The sequence below is a fragment of the Culex pipiens genome, chromosome 1 (assembly GCF_016801865.2).
Source record: "Culex pipiens pallens isolate TS chromosome 1, TS_CPP_V2, whole genome shotgun sequence".
NCBI classification, from domain to species: domain Eukaryota; kingdom Metazoa; phylum Arthropoda; class Insecta; order Diptera; family Culicidae; genus Culex; species Culex pipiens.
The window spans coordinates 15,537,696-15,552,674 of record NC_068937.1 but is presented as its reverse complement, the minus strand read 5'-3'; the positions used below and the strand labels follow the sequence as shown (position 1 = coordinate 15,552,674).

Genomic DNA, 14,979 nt, shown 5'->3' with positions numbered 1-14,979 from the left:
GCAGTAGTAGACTACTGGGAAAGCGATCGTTCTAAAAATGGAGTACTAGATTACTTATTGTGTAGAATAACCCAGCGCTTCCCGTACACTTGTTTGATTTGTTTTAAAGTCTTAGATAGGAAATTTGATTGGTTTAGAAAAATATATCTGCTTAAAATGTTGTCCGCTTTCCCGCTCTTGTTTTTTAATGTTATTTTTAAACTTTATAGTTTGGAATGTACATTTTTCGCTTCTGAGGTTTTCTTTGCCACGTTTAGTTTATCAAAAATAAATGTGATTTCACTGTTTCTAGTATATATAATGACTCTGCCGTTTCCCAAACGTGTTGCATTGGTTGTCTTATCAAAATATAAGCTTCAATTCGACGATTTGCTTGCATCAAATCGCTACTGAGCAATTCTGTTTACGGTTGCATGTGTGTGAATTGTCTGTCAAACTGACAGCTGGACGGCGTTGACGTTCGATATTACTGTTACGTGTGTGTGGTTGTGTATTTTTTTTTTTACGGAAGAGAGCGCCGACTTGTCCCAAGATTTGGCTGAGCAATTTGAAATTGAACAAGAAACCTAACCTAAATCTATGCACATTGACTAGATTTGGCAATCCGCTTGTGACCTTCTGGAAAGTCGAAAAATTCGCCAAATCTTGGAACGTTGGTCGCGCGTGGAGGTTTGGAGGGGAGTAAACCAAACACTTTTTTGACAGTTCAATTTCTAAACTTACGGTAGAGGTGAGCAACTGTCAAAAACAGATTTGTTTACCTTCACTTTTGCTGATCTTGATCTGCAACGGATAAGGTGAGTAACTGTCAAAATCAGTTTTGTTTATTTTTGTAATTGTCAATCTCGATCTGCAACGGTAAAATTCTAAAATTCTAAAATTCTAAAATTCTAAAATTCTAAAATTCTAAAATTCTAAAATTCTAAAATTCTAAAATTCTAAAATTCTAAAATTCTAAAATTCTAAAATTCTAAAATTCTAAAATTCTAAAATTCTAAAATTCTAAAATTCTAAAATTCTAAAATTCTAAAATTCTAAAATTCTAAAATTCTAAAATTCTAAAATTCTAAAATTCTAAAATTCTAAAATTCTAAAATTCTAAAATTCTAAAATTCTAAAATTCTAAAATTCTAAAATTCTAAAATTCTAAAATTCTAAAATTCTAAAATTCTAAAATTCTAAAATTCTAAAATTCTAAAATTCTAAAATTCTAAAATTCTAAAATTCTAAAATTCTAAAATTCTAAAATTCTAAAATTCTAAAATTCTAAAATTCTAAAATTCTAAAATTCTAAAATTCTAAAATTCTAAAATTCTAAAATTCTAAAATTCTAAAATTCTAAAATTCTAAAATTCTAAAATTCTAAAATTCTAAAATTCTAAAATTCTAAAATTCTAAAATTCTAAAATTCTAAAATTCTAAAATTCTAAAATTCTAAAATTCTAAAATTCTAAAATTCTAAAATTCTAAAATTCTAAAATTCTAAAATTCTAAAATTCTAAAATTCTAAAATTCTAAAATTCTAAAATTCTAAAATTCTAAAATTCTAAAATTCTAAAATTCTAAAATTCTAAAATTCTAAAATTCTAAAATTCTAAAATTCTAAAATTCTAAAATTCTAAAATTCTAAAATTCTAAAATTCTAAAATTCTAAAATTCTAAAATTCTAAAATTCTAAAATTCTAAAATTCTAAAATTCTAAAATTCTAAAATTCTAAAATTCTAAAATTCTAAAATTCTAAAATTCTAAAATTCTAAAATTCTAAAATTCTAAAATTCTAAAATTCTAAAATTCTAAAATTCTAAAATTCTAAAATTCTAAAATTCTAAAATTCTAAAATTCTAAAATTCTAAAATTCTAAAATTCTAAAATTCTAAAATTCTAAAATTCTAAAATTCTAAAATTCTAAAATTCTAAAATTCTAAAATTCTAAAATTCTAAAATTCTAAAATTCTAAAATTCTAAAATTCTAAAATTCTAAAATTCTAAAATTCTAAAATTCTAAAATTCTAAAATTCTAAAATTCTAAAATTCTAAAATTCTAAAATTCTAAAATTCTAAAATTCTAAAATTCTAAATTCTAAAATTCTAAAATTCTAAAATTCTAAAATTCTAAAATTCTAAAATTCTAAATTCTAAAATTCTAAAATTCTAAAATTCTAAAATTCTAAAATTCTAAAATTCTAAAATTCTAAAATTCTAAAATTCTAAAATTCTAAAATTCTAAAATTCTAAAATTCTAAAATTCTAAAATTCTAAAATTCTAAAATTCTAAAATTCTAAAATTCTAAAATTCTAAAATTCTAAAATTCTAAAATTCTAAAATTCTAAAATTCTAAAATTCTAAAATTCTAAAATTCTAAAATTCTAAAATTCTAAAATTCTAAAATTCTAAAATTCTAAAATTCTAAAATTCTAAAATTCTAAAATTCTAAAATTCTAAAATTCTAAAATTCTAAAATTCTAAAATTCTAAAATTCTAAAATTCTAAAATTCTAAAATTCTAAAATTCTAAAATTCTAAAATTCTAAAATTCTAAAATTCTAAAATTCTAAAATTCTAAAATTCTAAAATTCTAAAATTCTAAAATTCTAAAATTCTAAAATTCTAAAATTCTAAAATTCTAAAATTCTAAAATTCTAAAATTCTAAAATTCTAAAATTCTAAAATTCTAAAATTCTAAAATTCTAAAATTCTAAAATTCTAAAATTCTAAAATTCTAAAATTCTAAAATTCTAAAATTCTAAAATTCTAAAATTCTAAAATTCTAAAATTCTAAAATTCTAAAATTCTAAAATTCTAAAATTCTAAAATTCTAAAATTCTAAAATTCTAAAATTCTAAAATTCTAAAATTCTAAAATTCTAAAATTCTAAAATTCTAAAATTCTAAAATTCTAAAATTCTAAAATTCTAAAATTCTAAAATTCTAAAATTCTAAAATTCTAAAATTCTAAAATTCTAAAATTCTAAAATTCTAAAATTCTAAAATTCTAAAATTCTAAAATTCTAAAATTCTAAAATTCTAAAATTCTAAAATTCTAAAATTCTAAAATTCTAAAATTCTAAAATTCTAAAATTCTAAAATTCTAAAATTCTAAAATTCTAAAATTCTAAAATTCTAAAATTCTAAAATTCTAAAATTCTAAAATTCTAAAATTCTAAAATTCTAAAATTCTAAAATTCTAAAATTCTAAAATTCTAAAATTCTAAAATTCTAAAATTCTCAAATTCTCAAATTCTCAAATTCTAAAATTCTAAAATTCTAAAATTCTAAAATTCTAAAATTCTAAAATTCTAAAATTCTAAAATTCTAAAATTCTAAAATTCTAAAATTCTAAAATTCTAAAATTCTAAAATTCTAAAATTCTAAAATTCTAAAATTCTAAAATTCTAAAATTCTAAAATTCTAAAATTCTAAAATTCTAAAATTCTAAAATTCTAAAATTCTAAAATTCTAAAATTCTAAAATTCTAAAATTCTAAAATTCTAAAATTCTAAAATTCTAAAATTCTAAAATTCTAAAATTCTAAAATTCTAAAATTCTAAAATTCTAAAATTCTAAAATTCTAAAATTCTAAAATTCTAAAATTCTAAAATACTAAAATTATTTGATTTGCAACAATCAAGGCGAACAACTGTTAAAAATGGTATGACAACCTTAACCATGGCTAACCTTGATCTGCAACGGTAAAGGTGAGCAACTGTCAAAAAAGTTTGTTTACATCCGTCCTCAGCTCTTCCGGATTCAAGTGAAAAACATAAAAAGTAGACATTTATTTCCGAATACAAACACAAAAAACCGTACTGTCAACAATACTGATTGCTTATCGCGAGAAATACCCAAAACAAAAACACCCTCTCTCTCTCCCCCCTACTCCACGTCAATCGACCACATCATCTTCTTCCGGTCGAGCGAGGTAAAGTCTGCGAGCCCTTCGCCGGCCGCCATCGCGTACTCGTCGTCGTCTTCGTCTTCCTCCAGCACCACTCCGTCGATCCTGGTACTACTGTCGTCGATACTGTCGTAAAAATCGTAGCAACCCTCGGAGCTGGTCGTTTCCGTCGTCGTCGTCGAGGTGACCATCGAAGTAGTCCGCGGATCCGCGGCCGCTTTGGGCTCCTCCATCGTGCTGGACGAGCTGGTCGTCGAGACGGAACCGTGCTGGATGCGGTTCACGTGGAACTCCTCCTCTTCCGGCGCCGTCAGGTTGTTGTACTGGTTCCGGTAGAAGATCAGACAGCTCTGCTTGCTGTCGGCGCTGTTCTCCGACGAGGTCACCGTGATCAGCGAGCTCTTGCGCTTCGCCACCGGTTCGCCCTTGTCTCCGCCGCTGAGCTGTTCCCACGTTTTCAGGATGTTCGGGTTGACCTTGCCGACCAGCCGGCACTTGGCGTCCTGGTCGTCGGCGCCGTTTTTCACCGGGCTTCCCTTGAGCGAGTGGAACGCCATCTTCTTCGGCTTTGGCACAATCAACGACTCCTTCTCGCCCTCGCCAAAGTCTTCCCGCGCGTCCAGCAGCTCTATCGAGTTGTCATCGACGTACCGCACCTCAACCTCCCGGTTCCGCTCGTTCCCGACGCTGGACACCACGCTGCAGAACACGTTCTGCTCGTCCTCGTCGTTCATCAGCAGTATCGGATGCTTGTAGGCCAGCTCCAGATCGTCAGCGTCCCGTCGCGGCGCAGCCGCCGCCGCCTGCTGCGGAATCAAAATGGCGGGCGGCCCCTGAGTTCGACTCTTGGCCGCCAGGTACTCCCCGATCAAGTCCCGCGAAGCGGGCGGAGCCTGCGTCGAAGACGAGTGCGACTCGATCGTGGTGACCGTGGTCACCGAGGACGGCGACGAGCCGGACCCGGAAGAGCAGGAAGACGAAGACGCGTCGTGGGCGGTGGCGTCCGGCGAGGACGCCATTATGATTAGCGTGGACGCGGCGGCGGTTGGTTTCCTCGGCGGAACGACGACCGGCAGATGGCTGCGCCGTAGCAGTTGCGGGCCACCACCGCGGGGCGGCGCCGCTGCTATCGAGGAGGGAACCTCCAGGGGTGGCATCAGGGTAGGCCTGGCCAGGCGGAACGTGTTGGTTCTTCGGGCCTGTGGGGTTTGTGATACAGAAGGCGCGTGGTTTCGGAAAAGTTGGGACGAAAAGAAAGAGAAACAATAGAGAAAAGAGACGTTGTAGTATTTTGTCTTTTTGAAAAATGATTTCCAATATTGTTCTTACGAATATACGACTAAAGGTTTTTTTAAAATAAAGGTGATGCTTGGTGTGGTAAGGGGTGATTGTGAAACTAACCAAACTGGCAACACATTACAAAAGATTAGAAAAAAAAAGAAACAAAAAAAAAGATGGAGAGTGCAACAAAAATGGCGTCAAAACAGAAAAAAAAAATCTTGACAGGAGGTCAGGACGGGTGCGCGCAGCGCACGGATGCATTGTGGTTAGTCCTTCACCACCAAAACGGGCTTCTTTGATCGAAATTTTAGGTGGTTGCTTTAGTCTGTCTGTGTTTTTTTTTCACTTTTAATTTTCATTTCAAGATTAGAGCGATAGAGTTTCACATGCTTTCCTATAGCCACTAAATGTGTGTGTGTGGGTAACATAGATATAGGGCGATACTGCGGCAATCCCTGGAAAGTGAGTCACGCATTGGTTTTGGTTCTACCAGCTTTGATAGGGCGAACATAGGCACTTGCTTTTAGAAATACGCGCGCAGAACTAATACAGAGAAAGGTATAACTACTGTAATTTCGCACACAATTTTTGTGAGTTTCTTCAGCAAATTTGGATTGGAATAGTTTCGAAATTGAGCCTTTCATTCGAGGGATTTTTCGTAGCAGAAAGGGTTAAAAAAAGGAAAGGGTTCTGGCAAGGGAAACAAAATGTTAATAAACAAAAATTAAACAGATATTTTTTTTTACAGAAGTTAACAAACATAAAAGTTGTTAAACGAAGCAATGATAATTTTGGAATAATTTATTGACAATTGTTAATCGGGATTGCGGCATGCTGAAAAAAGCGTGTTATTGACAACATGTAATTATGGTTATGTAAAATAGTTAGTTGTTGTGATTATGTACAGTATTCTGGTAAAGCAAAATATATACATTATTGGCTGTAAACAAAAAGAAAATCCCTCCCATAATCCCCAAGGGACTGTTTGAGCGTAGCCTTGGAGCACCATGTGGAAATTTACGTTTTCAGATATTTATGTTTGTACAGCACAACAATCAAATTGTCAAAGAATATTGAATTGACCATTGTGACACCCCCTGCTGCGTGCTATAGACCCGTTATGCTATGCTGTGCTATGTTTTTCTTTTGCTTTTATCGAAATATTATCATATTTTTTATCTTTTTTTTTCATAAAGTACAAATTTAGATACCAAAATTGAGTCCCAATTTTTTCCCAAAATGTGCACTCAGCTTGTCCCACGCAATATAATTAAAAATAATTCTGCAGTTTCCTCAATAAAGCAAAAAATAAAATGACTAAAATTCGTTTCCAGGGGTCACCTCTCTACAGTCCTTCAATTTCGCCTTGAAATTTCATAAAAAAAAATCAAAAATATATATATTTGAAATTATTTATTTAAAAAAATGCTTTTTGCTTCCAATGACCCCTCGATTATTTCATTTTGTTATTGTTTTTTGACGTTTGTCTGGCTCTGCGCCCAGTTTGAAAACAGCCCAGTTATCGAATAAGTACTGTATTGAGAAATTAAAAAGAGAGATGTGCTCATGTCATGTCGATAAGCAAATAGTTAACTATTTTTCCTAATTCCCGGGAAGACGGTAATAACAAAATTAATGCCATTTCAGTAACAAATACTTTTAAAATAACAGAAAGTGTTATGGAATCTTCTTGAAAAATCAATTTTTGCATATGTGTTTAATAACAGTTCATGTTATCATAACAAAATTTGTTATTGGTCTGATATTGGTTGAAAGCCAAAACAACTTTGGAATAACATTTTTTGCTATGGAAGAATACCGGTAACCGTTATTGGGATGATCGGATTAGTTGTTTAAATAACAAAAAATAATAACCAAGATTTGTTCGAAGAATAACTAAAAATGTTATTAGTCTGTTATTACAATAACAATTCAATAACAAAAAAATCATCACGGCGAATAATAAATCTTGCTATAAATAACATAAAATGTTATTGGCCTAGTATTTTCAAAAACCAAAAATGTTATTCCCAATTTATTTCCGTCTGCTCGGGTTCGCATTATTCAATGTTAGTTGGGTAGGTAGCCATTGTTTAAGGCCGTCTCCACGGGTGGGGTGCAAATCAAATTTGATACCGTCTTATGAATACCGAGATCAAACTTGTCACCTTAAAAAAAATTCCGTTCTCCCACCGCATGAGCAGAATATTCTTAAATTCCAAGATTCAAAAAAAAACATAAATTAATGGTATAGAATCAAAATTTAAAAAGATTTTTTTTCTAATTGATAATTTTTTCACATGTTTCGAATTGTTTTAGATTTATTTTTAATTTTTGATTCCTTTTGATTATTGTTTTTTAAATGATTTTAAAGGATTTCAATTTTATTTTTATTTTTTTAAGGCCGTTGCAATTTTTTTGAAACTTTAGATCGCCCCCTTACAGTCGGTCCGTAAAATTAGGCGGCAACAAAATATTAAAAAAAGATTAAAAATTTGATTGGAAATAAATGTCTAATCAACAGTTACTGTAAATAATTCTAAGTGTATCACATTCAGTATATTTTTAGCTCGTTTTAAAATATTATGATAATTTTTGTTTTGTTGATCTTATTTCTTGAAATTTATATATATTTTAATATGATTTTGTTGCTCTCCCTTCCGTCGACTTTGGTCGAATAAAAAAATGTAATGGCCTTACTTTAAACAGATATTTTTTTATATTTTTAGAGTTTTATTATAAAAAAGGTTCCATAAGTTTTTTTTTTCATTAATAAACATTAAAGGACCATTAAAAAAACTAATAATAACTTTTTATATTTTTGAGCGTTTTTAGTTTTTTTCTTGTAATTGCTCGTTTTAATACATATTCTTGAATTCTAAAATATTTTTAAAAGGTCCAACAAATAAAATCTTCACTTTTCGCGTTTTGAGTGTATTTGAATAACCCTGACTTAAGGTTGTTTCAAAACACCCAAAAAGCAAAAATTAAAAATTTCTTTACTGGACTTAAAAACTCTAGAATTATTCTTATTTTTTTAAAACCTGTTTAATTTTGTTTTTGATTTTTTCAAATCATTATTTTCATTTTTCTTAAATTTTGTCAATTAAAAAATATTTGTGAAGTTTTTGTTTTGTTTTTTTTATTATGATTTTTTTAATTTTCCATTTATATTGATTTTTATTTTTCTTAAATTTGGTTATATTTAAAATAGTTTTTAGGTTTTTTTACTTTGAAAAATATGTGCTAGAACTTTATTTATTTTTCTTAACTTTTTTTAAATTTTGTTTTTTTTTTCTTCATATTTTAATTTGTTTAATTGTTTAACATTTTAAATTTTCTTTAAACTTTTAAATTTTTTTTCTATTTTTATCTTTTTTTTCCGTTCAGTGTTATGGATTTCTCTGAATAAAAAAAAATTAAGATTAAATATTTTTTATGGTTTTAAGTAAATTTAGAGACATGATTTAGAGACAGGCTGAAATTTGGAGAATAAGTGTCAATTTCTACATGGTCCACCAAAATTATCAGTTTAACAATACGGCTAAAATTTTTACACAACTTGTCAGAGTAAATATTTCACCGACAAGACATGTAAAGTTTACGGATGGAACGTTTCAAACAACTAGAAAAAAAATCAAAAACATAGTAGTATTGTTAAACATATAATTTTGGTGTATTTTCTGGAAACATTTCATCGCACAAATTTAATGGCACATGTCAGGCTGACGTTTGGCGAAAAATTGGCAACCCCCGATAAAACTTTTCACCGACAAAACTTACCGATGAAACATTTCAAAGAAATCCATTAAAATGGTAGGTTTAACAATACAACTTCGACGGATTTTTGGTGAAATGTTTCATCAGTCAACACATGTCGATACAATGTTTGACCCGATTCGACATTGTTGTGACAGATGAAATATTTCTACAAAGATCCACTAAAAATAAAACTTGAAAAATATTATTGGTTTTTTATATTAGTATTTTGACGAATTGAATGTTTAAAATGTTGAAGTTTAACATTGAAACTAAAAAATTTTTTTTTTTGATATTTTGTCAGAATTTAAATATAAAAAAATGTATTTTTATACAATTGCGAAAAACTTCGATCAAATTTTAAAAGAGAATATCCTTTGTGATAAATATTTAAACATTTTCAATGTTAGTGAAAGCAATACAAAGAGAGATTTTAAGTTAATATTGAAAGGTTCAATTTCTTTTTTTAAGCTACTTTTTAGAAACCAATTTTGAAAGCAATTGTTTTTACTCGGTAGAATTGAAAAATTTGTACAGTTTCTGCATGTGAAAAAATAACAAAACTAAAGCATAAATCCACCTTAAAAATACAGTCACGAAGCGTCGAAAAGCATGAAACGAGTAAACTACTTGTATGAGATGATGAAAGTGGACAAACGAAGCTACAAACTACAAATAAAACAAAGAAAAACTAAGAAACCCCTAACAAAATAAACAAAACAAACACAAAACTACAAAAAAAATCATAAAGTGTGTGAAAAAACGGTGAGAAGAAGACGATAGAGACAGAGAGTAACAAAAAAAAAAAAAAACTAAAAAAACATAAAAAATATAACATGACTTACGAAACAAGAAGAAACAGTAGAACCACAAAAATCCTGCAAACGCGCGCTCGCGGGGTCGGGGTGTGTAGAGGAGGGCGCTCTCACGTCAGCTCTTTCGCGCTCCCGCTCTCTTTATTTTCGAGTGAGAGCAAGAACGACTCATTTTTGGGTTTGTATTGGTGTGTTTTTAATTTTGAGAGAGGGGCGTTTGATAGTGGTAGTGAGAGAACTATTAACAATAGAAGAGGTTGTTGTTTCTTTCAATTTTCCAAATTTTAGACGTTTTGAGGGGTGTGCTGTGTGTGAGTGAGCGAGAGCGCGCTATTTTTTTTGAGTGTGTGAGTAGGTGTTTGTTTGTTTTTGCAAAAATCCATCGAATGCAGGCTTTTTCTGATTTTCTCTCTCTTTCTTTTCAGTAGTAGTAGGTAGGTGGTGGTAGCGTGGATTGTGCACCTTTCACTTTTAATCATTTTTGTTTAGTTACGTCGAGGGGATGCACACAGCGCAAAAAACAGCAGCGTCGCGCCTACTGGGTGACGTCCGATGTTGACACTTGACTTGATGAGTGACGTTTTGTGGCGGTGCGCTTAATTTTGGTTTTTCTTCTTTTTTTTTTGGGTCCGATTAGGGTGCGATTTTGACACTTGTCGCGGGTGTAAACAAACATTTAGGGTCGAGGAGGGTAGGAATGTTAGTAGGGGGGAGGGGCACAACACATGAACTTGGTTTTGTTTTGTTTTAGAGAGACGATCCGTTTCGAGCTTTTAGCAACACAACACACACAGAGGTAAGGACACAGATTCGTGCATAAGGCCTTTTGCTTTCGCTGCGAAAGTCTTTTGTTTTTGTTTGGTTTTGTTTTCGCGGCGCACGAAACAAATGAAATCACTTTATTCTCGATAACTTGCTTCCGGCGACGATTTCTCTTCAGTTCCAAGAAGTCACCCACGATTGTTCGATTTAAGTTAACAAAAGAGAATGTTAAAATTAACACCGAACACTTGTTGAGAGTTCCAACGATGACGAAACTGATATGTTTTGAACGGAAATTTCAGAGTCTTTTAGGAGTCGAACTCGCGCAGATTTTAGACGGGGGAGTGTGAGAAATTAAGAGGGGTTGGGGGGTCGCACATTTGATCTCTTAGATCTTCAGCCAGTTCCAGAAGCTGGAACGGATGTTGCGTACCTTGCCGTTGTCACTGTTGTCCGTGGGGGAGGCCGCCACCGAGGAGGAACCGTTGCTGCTGCTTCCACCGCTGTGTTCCGTCGACGAGCTTCGTCCGATGGAGGCGCTGCTGACGCGCCGAATGCCACCCCCACCGGAAGCCTGCTTCGGCCGACCCGTGCTGAAGCTCGTCGAGCTGAGGTCCTTTTTCGAGCTGGACTTGCTCAAATTCCCGGTGGATGCAGCCGTCTGCAACCGGGACAGCGAGTCCAAGTTCTTCACCCGCGTCGTCAGCGAGTCCCGCTTGGCCTTGGGCTGCGGTGAACTGCTCACAACGGCCGAAGGCGGCGGCTTAGCCGCCACCGGCGATCCCTTCGACGACACCGGTATCGAGGAACTCCGACTCTTCTCCAGCGACGTGTCCCGCCTGCTCCAGCTCTGCGCCGACTCAGGCCGGTTCATGCTGGTATCCCGCGCCACTCGATTCCCACTGCTAATCGAACTCGGCCCCGTCGACCGCATGTACAAACTGCCCGTGCTCTTGTTCAGCGACTTGTTCGACAGCGACCCCGACGGCGACGGCGAGTTCTTCGGCGCGTTCGCCACAAAATTCCGCCCCGTCGGCGGCTTCGGCGCCACGTAACCCTTCGTCCCCGGCAGCGGAATCTTGCTCGGCTTCCGCTTCGGCGTCTCCGGATACGTCAACCGTTCCGCCTGGTCCTGCGCCGACTCGGTACTGCTGCTGTGGTGCAGCACCTCGTCCATCGCCAGCGGAATCATCGCCTTCATGCTCGGAGTGGAAACCTGACTCGCCTGCTGTAACCGCAGCGTCAAGTCCCGCTGCTGGTGGTGGAACGGCTGGCTGGTCACGATGCCACCCGCAGACGTGCTAACTACGGACGGCTTCACCGGGGCGACGAGGGCGGTAGGAGTTGCGGCGGCGACCGCGGTTACCGTTGGGTGATGTTCCGGGCTGAAGCCCGAAGAGGCGACGGAGGATTTGCCGGATTGATGTTGCTGTTGCTTGGATTCCAGAACCCGCAGCTGCGCCTTGGTGCCCTCCAGTTCGATGTTCTTCTCCTCGAGCTGGAAGAATGCAAAAACGTTTTTAAAATTAATTTAAATTCTATGGTGAAAGAGTTAAACAATGTCCAGAACAAGAATCAAACCGTGTTCTTTTTCAAACATTAATTCAAGCTATTGTTCCAAATTCTAATTACAATATTTCTTTTTTTTTTTTGAAAAAAATCTTTTTGCGCTTATAACATCAAACTGTGTTTTCTTTTTAAGCATTCTATTGATTTCAGATTGTGTTTGTGCGGTATCAACTTAAAATGTTCTCCATAATCTCACGAAACAAATGTTTCTATTTACAAAAAACTTTTGACATCTGTTCATTGAGTTGACAAAAAAAATCATCAAACTGTGTTCTTATTCGAGCACTATAATGTGTTTTTTTTTCTCTTCAAAAACCAACACAAAAAACCGTCCTTCACTGGCTTTGCAACATTTTTAAATTGATCAGTTCATTTATTTCCCTAAATTCGTAGATATTTAGTTGTGTTTTGAAATAAATTTAATGACCCCGGGCAAACGGTAATAACAAAATTCATGCCATTTCAATAACAAATACTGCTAAAATAACAGAAAGTGTTCTTCTTGAAAAATCAATCAAATAGGGTTTAATAACAGTTTATGTTCTCATAACAAAATTTGTTGTTTTCTTTATATTGGTTGCAAGCCAAAACAACTTTGGAAAAACATTTTTTGTTGTGGAAAATCCTCAAACTATTTTTGGGATGATCGTATTAGTTGTTAAAATAACAAAAAATAATAACAAAGATTTGTTCGAAGAATAACTAAATATGTTATATGTCTGTTATAACAATAACAATCCAATAACAAAAAATTCATAACGACGAATAACAAATCTTTTTATAAATAACCAAAAATGTTATTGGCCTAGTATTTTTAAATATCAAAAAATGTTATTCCCAGGTTATTTCCGTCTGCTCAGGATGTCAAGTAGCAAATTGTGTTCTTTTTCAGATATTTAATATTTTAAATGTTGTCTAGTTTTTGTTGTTTCATAGTTTCAAAACAATATATTTTTATTGTTATTCACATTTATGCTTTTGAATGTTACTGACTTTTTTTTATATTGTTGGTTTGCACTTAACGTGAAGACTTCATGATTTTTCGTTCAAAGATATTAATTTTGCGTCACTTTCAATATTTTGACAAAATTCCTTCAACAAGTTGTTTAGAATAGTGCCTTACACATGCTGATTCCTTTTGGTAACGATTATCCCATTCCTTGTAAAGTTATGGAAATCGTCATTAATCAATGATTGCCAACAAGGACGTCAATGACTGTGCCACAAAATTATATAAAATTTGAAGCACAATTGATTTAGATCAAAAATTCCTTCAGTGGCTTAGAGATGGCAAAAACCGGCACATGTCGATTCATTTTGGTGCTGAAATTCGTTAAATTGAATTTATTACAGAATATTTTATAGTGATGATCAAATTTCTTCGAAAATGATCAACGGCTTCACCTTAATTCAAAGCATAAAAATACTCATGTTTTATTTTGTTAAACTTCGCTGCGTCATTGTAAAAGCTTTTTTTCCGAAATAAAATTTAATGAAGTTGGGGCTTGAATTTCAAAGATCAAATCATTTTCCCAGGATCTTTGGTCAATAACAGGACCTTTTGAAAATTTAATCTAGAATTTAGATGATAATTTGTTGAACCAATAAATAACACAATTTGTTATTTAAAAAGTGAATAGTTTCTACAGTCAAAAAGATTGGAGTCGTGTTATTTAAAATATAGAAAGAACGTTCTAAAGATAATTTAGCCGTTTTGTTTGATTTCAAGAATCCTAAAATAATAATTTCATAAAAAATCATTTCTGCTACGCTTTTTTACCCCTGGCGTCTTTGACCATGATTCAGTAATTTTAATGCAAATTTTATATTCATTGTAATGCATACTTTTGTTTTGAGAAGGTATAACAAACTGTGTGCTTAATCAAACATCAAATTGTGTTCTTTTTTATGTATCTAGTTTAAAATTCAAATTTATTTTTAGCAATTCCAGAATGCAAAACGAAGTAAGCTTCTTTGGTCAGCAAACTTGATCGTTTGAACAACACATTTTCAATTTATTGACTAAGGTTAAAAGAGTTATAAGAAGTGTTTTTACTAGATTCCGAAAACGGAGATCTTCATAAAAAATGTGTGTTTTGTGCTCATGATTGTATTAAATTTTATTAAACTTCATCTTTTGTTTCTGAGATTTGAAATTTTGCTACACTTTCTGCACTGACGAAAAAAAAAATACAATTTTTTTGTACAGTCTTGCGAGTTTTGTATTATTACCCGAGCAGACGGGAATAATTTGGGAATAACATTTTTTGATCTTAGAAAATACTAGGCCAATAACATGTTTTTTTATTGATTACAAAACAAATTATTCTTCGTTATGATTTTTTTGTTATTGAATTGTTATTTTAATAACAGAATAATCACATTTTAGTTATTCTTCGAACAAATCTTTGTTAGGTATTCTTCCATAGCAAAAAATGTTATTCCAAAGTGGTTTTGGCTTTCAACCAATATCAGACCAACAACAAATTTTGTTATAATAACATAAAATGTTATTAAACTCTTATTCAAAAATTTATGTTTCCCCGAGCAGACGGAAATAACTTGGGAATAACATTTATTCCCGGGCAGACGGTAATAACAAAATTAATAATATTTCAATAACAAATCCTGTTAAAATAACAAAAAGTGTTATTATTTTATCCTGAAGTTCAACTTCAAGAAGAAAAAATAATAACAGTTTCTGATAAAATAACAAAATTTGGTATTGAAGTGAAATTATATTGAAAAAGTTTAATAACACGCTAATAAGAGGAAATGTTATACATTTCAAAAACCCTCCTGATAACAAAATTTGTTATTCGTTCGGTATACTGACTTAGAAATAAAATTACCATAAATCGCACAAATGGAAAAGTTTCTAAGTGTCCATAACACAAT

The 14,979-nt window shown here is 32.7% G+C and overlaps 1 protein-coding gene across 4 annotated transcripts in view; it reads right to left on the bottom strand.

Moving 5' to 3' along the window:
* Positions 1 to 3,724: 3,724 nt before the first annotated feature.
* LOC120417696 (protein bunched, class 2/F/G isoform) overlaps positions 3,725 to 14,979 on the bottom strand; it is a 199,920-nt gene continuing 188,665 nt past the window's right edge. For 2 of the 4 annotated variants that reach the window (XM_039579837.2, XM_039579838.2), the window contains 2 exons: positions 10,946 to 12,010; positions 3,725 to 5,094 (listed from right to left, as the gene is read on the bottom strand). In XM_039579837.2, coding sequence (XP_039435771.1) covers positions 3,874 to 5,094; positions 10,946 to 12,010 — 2,286 coding nt within the window. In that variant the 3' untranslated portion in view covers positions 3,725 to 3,873. The remainder of the gene's footprint in view (positions 5,095 to 10,945; positions 12,011 to 14,979) is intronic. The other 2 variants (XM_039579839.2, XM_039579840.2) reach the window with 1 other exon arrangement.